This window comes from Argentina silus, assembly GCF_951799395.1.
Source record: "Argentina silus genome assembly, chromosome: 13".
Lineage (NCBI taxonomy): Eukaryota > Metazoa > Chordata > Actinopteri > Argentiniformes > Argentinidae > Argentina > Argentina silus.
The window spans coordinates 2,836,271-2,848,080 of NC_139667.1; the positions used below are offsets into that span (position 1 = coordinate 2,836,271).

At 48.7% G+C, this 11,810-nt stretch overlaps 1 protein-coding gene across 2 annotated transcripts in view; it reads right to left on the reverse strand.

Annotated features, from left to right (window-relative positions):
• LOC310814298 (formin) overlaps positions 1 to 11,810 on the reverse strand; it is a 47,014-nt gene that overhangs the window by 29,958 nt on the left and 5,246 nt on the right. For both annotated transcript variants that reach the window (XM_083683618.1, XM_083683619.1), the window contains exons 3-6: positions 11,703 to 11,764; positions 8,605 to 9,287; positions 6,272 to 6,413; positions 188 to 275 (exon numbers count right to left, since the gene is read on the reverse strand). In XM_083683618.1, coding sequence (XP_083539744.1) covers positions 188 to 275; positions 6,272 to 6,413; positions 8,605 to 9,287; positions 11,703 to 11,764 — 975 coding nt within the window. The remainder of the gene's footprint in view (positions 1 to 187; positions 276 to 6,271; positions 6,414 to 8,604; positions 9,288 to 11,702; positions 11,765 to 11,810) is intronic.

Consider the following 11,810-nt stretch of genomic DNA (forward strand, 5'->3'; position numbering starts at 1 on the left):
TCAAGTGTCGTTTCAAATCTAGTGAAAATAGCTGTAACTTCAGCGTATTGCTGTTTAATCTAAATAAGAATAGGCTTTCCTGAAAGACAGGAAATTACACATAGTTGAAAATTATATCCTGTAATATCCTGCCGATCGCAGCCTGGTTGAAACAGGGTGAAAAGACTTCAGAGTTGTATGTTCTCACCTTGCTGAATGTCCTTCATTTCCAGGTGCAGACTTGATATGAGGATGCCCACTGCCTGGGAACGCTTCCCATCCAACAGCTTAATGATCTGGAGAAAGGGCAGAAACACACCAATACACCTTTAAATCACACACGTGCTATTATGATACAGTCAGCATGAGGAACAACCTAATCATCCAAGGTGGACAGGTGTTAAAATACATACTTTATGGTGATTGTTTAAGAGATGGAAAATGACAGTGATTGCAGATGTTCCTGTATAACATTGCCTTTATTTGATCTGCATCTCCCATGGTCAGCAGTGGTACAGCACAGTTAACAAGAAGCACACACCAATATTAATAATAATGTGATTGATCATGTTTCATCCACATTCACCATTCATCTGGGATAGATTGTAGGCTACATCAGCAGCGCATGTCATTTCCTGTGAAAAGGATCACAGTCACCCCCCCAGACTACGGCCCTTGATGACTGATTAACGTAGGGACAGACGGTGCTCTATCTGAGACATTTCTGTGAGGCGTCTGAAGTGACTCGAACTCCAGACTATCCAACACAGTCCATGGTGGTGACTCCAGGCTGAGACAGACAGATGACAGCAACACACGTCAACATCCTCATGAAGTGACATCTATAAGAATGTGAGGTACATTAAAATCCCCCCCCCCCTCCCCCCCCCCTCCCTCCCCAAAACAGCACATGTGATATAATCACAAATATTAAGCAGCGGGAAAAGTGAAAAAAAAAAGGGGAAAAAATGAAACCATAAAAGGACATCTTTTCAGTCTGGAAGAGCAAGGCAAAGGGGGGTTTATAACAAACTATAAATTCACAGGATTTTTATTTGTGCCTACACATGGTCACAATTACTTATGACTGAATTACCCATAAAGCCAGAAAGAGTTTTGGCAAGGTAAAGCCCCGCTCTAAAAGTTAATGCCTCAGCCTTCTTCATTAGGTGGCCGTGGCCGTTATTACCGGGGTCCCGGCTACCAGGGCATCCAGTGGGAACCAGGGCCAGAAGCCTTAGAAGTCAGTGTTGCGTTACAGAAGCTCGGAGTGCATGCTGCTTCCAGCCTCTATTACCCGTGTCACTGGGGATCTCCCCTCGACGGGGACATGAGAGAGTGAGAGGCTCTCCTCACACCTTTAATTAACTACCGTGGACGGGCCACACTAAAACCCTCCCAGGAGCTCGTACACTCGCCGCCGCTCCAGAAACACCAATTAGCGCGTCCAGTTAACGTAACGAGAAAAGACAACTGATGCGGGATGCTTGGTTACACACACACACGCACGCACACACGCACACGCACACACGCGCGCGCACACACATGCACGCACGCGCGCATGCACGCACACAAGAGCTGACCGTTAGCCTAGCCGTTAGACTATACTGATGCTGATGCTGAGTGATTCAAATCGTACAGGGACCACCAAGCCAAAGAGAACAGCTACCTCTAGTGGACGCGAGGTGAACTAGCCAACAGTCCAAAGCAAAAGTGAAGCTCTGCAACAGAGAAGAAAAAAACACACACACAAGACACAGAGCCGAGGCTTCTGTTATGCGTGTGTGTGTGTTTGTGTGTGTGTGTGTGTGTCTAACAGCACGGAAAGAGACAGTGGTTTGAGGACTAGCAGGTGGCTGGTGTTAATGTGGAGTGCATCAGGTTCAGAGCTGCTAGGTGCTGATAGTTTACACAGCCACGCCTGAGGAGGCAGCTCCGTGTGTGTGTGTGTGTGTACGGTGTGTGTGTGTGTGTGTGTGTGTGTGTGTGACTGACTGACTGGGAGCCAGCCAACCCTGTGCTGTCGAGCTTCACTTCACCAAGAGAAAGATGTTACAATAACAAATGGATCAAGACATCTCATCAATAACCACCTACGGCGAATAGAGCGCCCATCCCAAACCCTAGTCCCTCTGTGTTAATCTTACACCCACTCTCCCACGTCACTGCCAACACTCCAAATATGCTTTTAATAAACCAGCAAGGAGCCACTCATAAGTCATTCCCTAAATACGGTGGGGTCTGAACCAATTAAAGCCACTGTTTGTTTAAGAGGGATCCGTGATGTTCAACCTTGATAGGAGGGTGATTTATGTGGTAGCTGCTGAAGGGAATTGATGTATAATGTTTACGTGGGCAGTGTTACTGATGTACACATAGGGTGTCAGGCTAGGGGGGGGGGGGGCACGGTGAGGGGGGCAGCCTGGCACTGTAAATCCTGTCACGGTGTAATCTAAACAGCCCCCCCCCCACGCGATGGCGGGCCCACTGGAGTTCCTCATCTCATCTCCGCCCCCTTTCGGGCTACCGCGGCTCCTTCTCCTCGCACTCCGAATGCACCGACACGCGCATCGCTTCCTCTCATCCCCCCCGCTTCAAAAGGTGTCCTCTTCCCCCGCCCCCGCCCCCGCCCTGCTGAGTGGAGCCACATGTCTGCCATTATGACCCCTGGAAGCTGACAAAGGGAAGAAGCCTGTTCCTTAACATGTCATCTCCGCAACTTTGATATGATAATCATCGGAGGGGAACAGGCTCCAGAGAGTAAACAGAGGCTTTGATTTGTATTGGACACATGATATACATTACCCCTCTGATACATTACCCCCCCCCCCCCCCCCCTTACCCCTTTCCCCTCCACTACCAACCTCCACTTAGGGTGCTGGGTGTAGAGTTGTGCTTGAGGAGGGATGGAAGAAAAGGGCTCATCTCCATAATGCACACACGCACACACACACACACACACACACACACACACAACACACACACACACACACACACACACACACACACACACACACACACACACACACACACACACACACATTCCATTAATTTGCTGCAACCTCCCCTCCTTGAACAAGCCCATGGGCTCTGTGTGCAGAGAGTTAACAGATCTGGCAACACTTTGTTAACAAGGGCGTCAGGCATGTAGAACAGTACTGTCATCACGCACGCACACACGCACACACGCACACACGCAGGCACACACGCAAACACACACTCACACTCACACTCACACTCACACTCACTCAGATCCACCCCACAGCCAATATGTTAAGCACAATGAAACCATTGTGCAGAGTGTGGCTGCTCTTCATAATGTTGATAGAGACAGATTGACTGTGTCTGTGTGTCTGTGTGTCTGTGTCGAGCGGTATTGGTGGTGAGACAGGGACTATTGGCTTGTCAGACATCCTCAGGGGGAAGATATTGCAGAGTGAGGCAAAGACAGCTCTCTTGATTGACCCTGTGTCTGCTCCGTCCACAGGCTGGCCCAGTCTGTTAGCTGGATGACAGTCTGCTCTCCTCCCCTCCCTCTCTCCCTCTCTATACCTCTCTCCTCTATCCCCCTCTACTTTCCTCCATCCCTTTCACCTGCCACCCATCCAACCCCACTACCCCTCCCTACACCCCCCCATACCCAATCTCCTCCCCTTCTCCTCTTCTCCATCTCCTCTCCTCCATCCCTTCTCATATCCTCCATCCCCCTCTCCTCTCCTCCATCCTCTCCTCTTCTCCATCCCCTTCTCCTCTCCTGCTTCTCCCACTCCTCTCCTCCATCCCTTCTCCTCTCCATCCCCCTCTCCTCTCCTCCATCCTCTCCTCTTCTCCATCCCCCTCTCCTCTCCATCCCCCTCTCCTCTCCTCCATCCTGTCCTCTTCTCCATCCCCCTCTCCTCTCCTCCATCCATCCCCCTCTCCTCTCCTCCATCCATCCATCCCCCTCTCCTCTCCTCTCCTCCATCCATCCCCCTCTCCTCTCCTCTCCTCCATCCATCCCCCTCTCCTCTCCTCTCCTCCATCCATCCCCCTCTCGTTACTCTTCCCCGGTATGACAGGGTAACTTCTCGGAAACCCATCAGCAGATGATTCAGAAGTTTGCAGCTTGCAAGTCTAAACTTTTAGGGATAAAAGATGAAGAAGTAAACAAGTCTCTTTTGTTTAGTCGACCATTCTAGATACACCAGGTTGCCAAGGAGCCCAAGCCAAACCGTCTCTCTGTAATCATAGCTGGACCTGAACTGCTCTCTCTGGCCCAAACACAGACCCCTGGAGCAGATACGTGCCTCCCCTATAAGCACACTGCTTATGGACGTATAAATATTGATCCCTCTTAGTACATACGGTATCTACTCCAAAATGATAACTACCATAATCACAGATTATGTTTATTATCATTTCAAAGTCATTGAAGCATGTGTGTTCCCTGTTTCTTAGCCGAGCCTAACAAAGTAAAACCTCAGAAGTGAGGTAAGAGTCTGACTTAGGGACCAGACTAGAGGCCAGGAGACTAGAGGCCAGGAGACTAGAGGCCAGGAGACTAGAGGCCAGGAGACTGCTGGCGGGACTGGTGTCTGTGGCTATCTGAGTTGGATCAAATGTTGGGCTAGTTTGCGGGTTCAGAGTGACCAGACTGGATGAAGAGCTCCAGCCAGGGATGGAGACACACACACACACACACACACACACACACACACACACACACACACACACACACACACACACACACACACACACACACACACACACACACACACACACACACACACACACACACACACACACACACACACACACACACACACACACACACACACACACACTGGACTGGAGCCTTGACAGATTGATCAGAATAGGGGACTAGGGGACATGTATGGATTGAGAAGGGGACAGTCTGGGCCAGTGGCCGATGTTTAACTGTGTAGACGCCACACTCAGGACCGCAGGGGCAGTAGGAGCGCTGACATGGCTGAAGAAGTGCAGAGTTGCAGAATTGGACTTGACAACAGCCAACAGCCAACAGCCAACAGTGACCTTGGGTGACCTGAAAGGCGCCTCCAAATAAAATGCATTATTATTATTATTATTAACAGCACGGGGCGCTGAGCTCTACAGCTCTACAGGGGCGCTGAGCTCTACAGCTCTACAGGGGCGCTGAGCTCTACAGCTCTACAGGGGCGCTGAGCTCTACAGCTCTACAGGGGCGCTGAGCTCTACAGCTCTACTGAGCTCTACAGGGGCGCTGAGCTCTACAGGGGCGCTGAGCTCTACAGGGACGCTGAGCTCTACAGGGACGCTGAGCTCTACAGACACTATGGCAGATCTTACATGAAGGAGGTACGCACACTGTCCATCAACACTGTGTTCTTGGGGCCTGTGTTAGATTCTGCTCAAGACAGACAGTTTTTTTTTTTCTCACATTGAACTTGTTTAGTTGTTTTTATTTTTCAAGTGTGTGTGTCTGTGTGTGTGTATGTGTGGGTGTGTGTGTCTTGAAAAATAAAAACAACTAAACAAGTTCAATGTGAAAAAACCCCAAAACAATGTAGTCACAAAGCAACCCATGAAATCAAGAAAAAGTTCCAAAGCATTGAAGATTGAACTGTTTAGTCTGACCACTGATTCTGAGATGTAATCCATCTAAAGGTGGATTCTGCCCAGCTGCACCACCGTACACAGGAACTGACGATGTCATTACCACTGGTTAGCCTTATTTGACCCAGCCGCCCAGAGCTGGCAACACCAATCACCAAGACTTGGACAGTCGGGAGGGAAGCGATTTACTTCTGGCACACTCTGTGCACTTTATTGTTTTGACTCCATTTAAGGATGGGATCCTGGTTAATGGAGCTCTACACTGGCAAACTCAGAGTTCTAAATGGAAAGTTCCAGAGGTGGGCGGCCTCAGGGTTGGACTAAAGGGTTAGAACCTGCTCACACCATTGTAGTCTTTTGGCAGACGCTCCTAAAAATCACTGACGATCTCTACAGAAAAAGGAAAAAGTGTGTCATTACCGCCCTCATGTGGTCGCAAGGAGACTGACATGGTGATGACGAAGCAGTTTCCTTTGGCGAGACAGGTGTCAGAGAGCTTGACTTTTGTTTTACGGATGACAGCTTTAAAAGGTGCCTGGGTCCCTGCATGGAACATCCAGGAGCCCTCACCATATCTTTTTCCACATTCAAGGCTCTCAGACTTTGTTTTTCAAGTCTTTGAAAGCCGAATAAAACCCAGCAGGAGCCAAGACAATATAACATCAGTCGAGGGGAGTGTATGGAAGAGTCAACCAACCTTCTTAGTTTTGGCCTTCTTCTCGTAGGTGTCTGAGAGGGGCTTCTTCTTTGGCTGCAGAGTGGGCTTGGAGAACAGGTCCTCAAACTCCTTAGTGTCGATGATATCTGGCTCCTCCAGAGATCCCCATAAAGTGTTATTACTGGAAACAGAGACAGGCTTTTAGTCTTGGGAGAGATATATGGTTCCAGGAGCACCACATTGCACCATAAAAAACTGTGAGAACAGTGTTTCGGTGATGACATGACGGTATGTTACGGGGGTGACTACTTGGGAAAAACCAGGGTCCTTCTCTGTGCACATTTTTCCCTGCCAGACAGATAAACAGCCTGTGTAGTGGTTTATTTAATGTTTACTCAGGCTGTCCAGTGTTTATTTAAATGTTTTGATGCATTACTGATATTTGCTTGAGAGAGAGTTTGCAAGAATGCAGAGAAAACATATCGGAATGTCCACTTAAAAGTGACCTTTATCAGTGAGAAATCTCATTCGATTCTGGAGGCACTGAGTATAGATTTTTTGCTCTAAAGGTGCATTTCAAACAAACTGCCGGAAGAATGGGCAGTATTGTGTTTCCACTGTTGCCGAGTAACGTCGAAAGCAAACAGAGGGAGGCAGAGGAGGATGGGTCTCTGTGCAGAGTTCAGCCCTGGGTTCGCCACAGGGCCTTGACTTTCCATTCCTCTTTTAACTCACAGAACAAATATATATCCTCCTGGGCCAGACAGTGCTGCAGCCTGTGGCTATGATAAGTGATCCAGACCCCCAGTGTCTGATAATGAAAGGAGTATAGGGAGTGGATGAAGTTGAGCCATAACTCAAGTCTGTATATATATGTAGGCCAGGTCAGGCAGCCCCACAGGCAGGCTCACTGAGACAGGTTCATCAGGACCCACCCCAGGAAAGGGAGATTAGGGACTTATCTGATTCTACACTAGGGAGATACAGACTGTGTGCTGCTCCTACCCACAATATAGGAGATTATCTACTGCTTCACAAAGCAGTGAGTTTTGGTCTTCGCCTATGAAGGTTAACAATAAATCATACCATGTAAGTGACTGGTTTTCATTTTTTACTATAACGCTTCTTATAAACTCTAGGCCTGTCTTATCTGTGTTGAGTTCATAATTGGGTCTCTCCACTGTCCAGTCATGAAGTCAGGCTTTGGCAGGGCTGAGTCGTCTGGAGGGAGACATTTTACAACTGAAGAGATGAGGTTGACTCTACGAACAACAGAGAAGGTTGGCAGGCCGGCCACGGCTGAAATACCACAGGAATCAACCCCACTGCCAGCGAATCAATTAGGGTCAAGTGAGTCCAATTGTGTCTATTTGCCATTGGCTTCCCACAGAGGGAGTGAGAGCATTGCCTGGAACAGACAACAGGCTTTCACTGAGGACATAATGATACCCCTGGAAATCCTCCCTCTCATTTCATACTGTCTTCAGAGAGACTAGACAAACTCCTCCAAATGGGGACTGACTCCAACGAATCTCACTGGAGGAAACCATAATAGAAAAGAAAATGATGCAATCTCCACAAAACCACCACAAAACCTCCACAAAACCACCACAAAACCTCTGCAAAACCTCCACAAAACCTCCACAAAACCTCCACAAAACCTCCACACTAGACGGCATTTGTAATTGACCAGATCGCATCGTAATCCATTGAAAAAACGATAGTTCTGTTGTTAAGTATCCCCCCAACTATTGCAGCGCCCTGTTCCGTACAGACCATCAAATTGAGTGTAATTTGACGACATACTGCATATTTGTACATCTGGCATCGTTTCAAAGTGTGTAAGTCATTTCATAACTTCAGCCCAGAACCCTCACAGTGTTAACATGGGACCACCGACTTGATCCACCTACAGTTGAAAGTCTGAGGGCTTTAATGCTTGTCAAGTCTCACTTCTACTGTAAAATTTATAGCAGACATGAAAACCACTGTGGCCCACTCAATCCTCCACTACGATTGGCCAGGCGCAGAGTGTGTGAACCACAGCTCAGCTTCCCTCAGTAATCCAGCCATAGAAACACAGGGCTGTAAAGCGGGGAGCCTGGCATCCAGCAGTATACACCACAGCCACTTTACATGAGCTGAATAAGCCGCTTCATCACATCTGAATGGGGCTCCTCATCCAGGGCAATCGTGTAAGTCAGGAGCAGGGGAACACAGCAGGATGTTTCATGAGAGTGTCTGTGTATCTGATGTAAGTGGCTCACAGAAGGAGGCCGAGGCAATGATGATAGCTTGGTAATAAGAACAATACGTAGCGTTGGTAATAATAATAATAAGGCGTGTGATTGGGCAACAGTAGGAGGACGTACTTATTGTCCTGGATCTGTATCCTGGTCCAGTATAAAGGCTTCATAGGAGAGGCTGGCTCCACCGTAGGCTTCCGCGGGGCCTTCTCTGCCTGACGGCTGAATCCAAACCCAAAGCCTCCGCCTGGGGGAGGAGGAGGTGGTCCACAGCCTGGGGGAGGGGGAGGAGGGGGAGGCCCAGCTCCAGGTAAACCAGGGGGAGGAGGAGGGGGAGGCAGAGGTGGGGGACCACATCCAGGCAGCGGGGGTGGAGGCGGTGGTCCCATGCCGCCAGGCAATGGGGGTGGCGGTGGCGGTGGAGGCAGTCCTGATTGGCCAGGGAGGGGAGGAGGAGGTGGAGGAGGAGGCGGGCCTGAGCCATGCTCCCCCTTCCCCCCCAGGCTCAGGTTGATAGAGTCCAGGTTGAGTTTCTTAGGCACGCCCTGGCTGGGGCTTTGGGCAGGCCTCCCACCCTCACCATCGGGGGTCCTGATGAAGGTCTCCCTGTCCGTCTGGACGCAGACGTTGCGGAAGGATTTGGGGGGCAGGTCGTCCTCGGTGGAGACGCAGGCCTCACGGAGCTCGCCCCGCTCAAGGCCGATGCTGTAGGCCTGGTCTCGCTGCATCTTGGCGATGACTCCCTCCAGCCGGGACACGGAGGCAGCATGCTCCCCTCGCACCTGGAAGATCTGGAGCTCAAAGTCCGACTGTGGGAAGCAGAGGAATATGTCAGAAACGTACCAGTGACTAATACTGTATGAAATACAATATTATACGGTGCGTGTATGGTTATGGAGAATACGATCAGAACCTTAATGAAATTACATTCAGACATCATGCCCACTCTGTTCGGAACCAGACCTCTTGCACTAAAGAAAATAACAATAACTGACAACTTAATGAAGGACTCATAATCTGAATGTTTAGTGGAAATTTCAAACACTGAAAACAATCGAGCCAAAATTGATTTGAATTTTGACTGGTAAAAAGAAACTATTTTGTAATGCATCGGACACATGTTCCTTGTTAGTAATGTGGTCAGCTAAGAAACTGAATTAGGCACGTTCGGGTCCTTTCTCATGGTTTGACTCTCATGTCTCTGAATGTCGATATCAAGTCCTGATGTTAGGGCTCAACGACAAAATGACAGGTTTGGAGTAACAAGTAGACCATTATCCATTACTGCTGACTCACCACAGCTTGAATAGTTACTTCAGGGAACGCTTTCCAACGACATTTGCCCAGGCAACAATACACTTCAGAGCAATTATTCAATAAATAAGGCTAGCAGTCTGCACTATTGTCTGGCATGGTTTAACTTGTACTCTGATACAAATGAGTTTTCTTGGAACAGAGAGACAAACATAACAAATACATTTAACTACCCCTCTGAGACCAGTGGGAAACTATTTGAAATACTGCTTTAAATTGCAGCAACTTGGCAATACAGGCACAGTTGAACAAACAATGCATTAGAGAGATTCACCGATAGAAGATTCATCTTACTCCATTGGACCTAATCAAGAACTATATTTTACAAAACATAATAGAGACCTTTTAGGTTGGGGAGACAGTTCCAACAAGAGGTCTGTAAATGAGATCTCTCGGTGCATCCAGCTTGTAAATGGTGATCTTATTTCATTATAAGAAACTGGCAGGAGTGGAGCATCTGGAAGACATCATGACATCACAGCTTCCATCCTCAATTCTGACTTCACATTAAATATGACTGTCAGGATGGAATATATAGTATACAGTATATCATAGGAGAATAGGAGGGCTATCGTGAAGGGCTAAACATGTAAGTCATTACTCATTTGTGTAGATGCAATAAAGAACCCCCGGAGCCTCACTACACTGCTTGGAAAGACCCCCAGGCCCTAGGTGGAAGAGGCCCTAGGTGGAAGAGGCCTAGGTGGAAGAGGTCCTAGGTGGAAGAGGTCCTAGGTGGAAGAGGCCCTAGGTGGAAGAGGCCCTAGGTGGAAGAGGCCCTAGGTGGAAGAGGCCTAGGTGGAAGAGGTCCTAGGTGGAAGAGGCCCTAGGTGGAAGAGGCCCTAGGTGGAAGAGGCCTAGGTGGAAGAGGTCCTAGGTGGAAGAGGTCCTAGGTGGAAGAGGTCCTAGGTGGAACAGGCCCTAGGTGGAAGAGGCCCTAGGTGGAAGAGGCCCTAGGTGGAAGAGGCCCTAGGTGGAAGAGGCCCTAGGTGGAAGAGGCCCTAGGTGGAACAGGCCCTAGGTGGAAGAGGCCCTAGGTGGAAGAGGTGGTCACCAGATCAATCCATAACAGGGTTATGACTAAGTTCACAAGGCCAAAAATAACGTGTGGTGATGACAATCACTGTGTAAACACACACTATGGGCCAGCCTGACATTGGACATGCCACAAGGCTGTATGGATGTGACTGTCAATCTGGATAAGAGATCCATCTCTCAGAACAAACGTCCGATCTAGGTTTCATGGAGTGGCACCACTCCACCCTACTACGAGAGGATAGAAGACAAATCTGGGTTTGCCAACGGTCATTATCAACAGACAACGCAGTTGCAAAAGAGAAGGGGTTGATTTACTTTCATGTTTGAGTGGCTCCATCTAGTGTTTCGAAAACAGAACTGCAGATACTCTGTTGGATCTGCTGCACTGTACAATCTGGGCATTGGCTAGAAGGATCTCTTGTTGAGATGACTTCATTTACTGACCTCCTCCCTTGACTGGAGAGACTGACTGGCAAAATGTCATTGATGGCATTCAGCAGACGCCTTTATCCAAAGCGACTTGGAACAAATACATTTGTTTAAGTAAGTGAATCATCTATCCATCAGTCATCATAAGAAAAAGTAATCAATGCTCGGACCAGGGGCCATTGTAAGAATTACAACCCTAACCCTTTTTTACAGGAGAGAAACTTGTACAGGAGGGTAGTGGGGATGGGTTAGGGTCTGTAGGAGGGACTGTTAAGATGTAGCCTGAAGAGATGGGTCTTCAATCTACGGCGGAAGATTGGTAGTGACTCTGCAGTCATGACAGCAGTGGGAAGCTCGTTCCGCCAGCGGGGCACCAGGACAGTGACTATCACAGATGAAAGACAGCCTGAACTGAAGCAGTGAGGTCTGTAAAACAAACTTACATGCAGCTTCTCCACCTCCTCTTTGCATTCTCTCTTCAGCTGCAGGAGGGCAGCCTGGTGCTCTGTGAGGGAACACAGCAAAGACACTTACTGTAGGACACACACCAC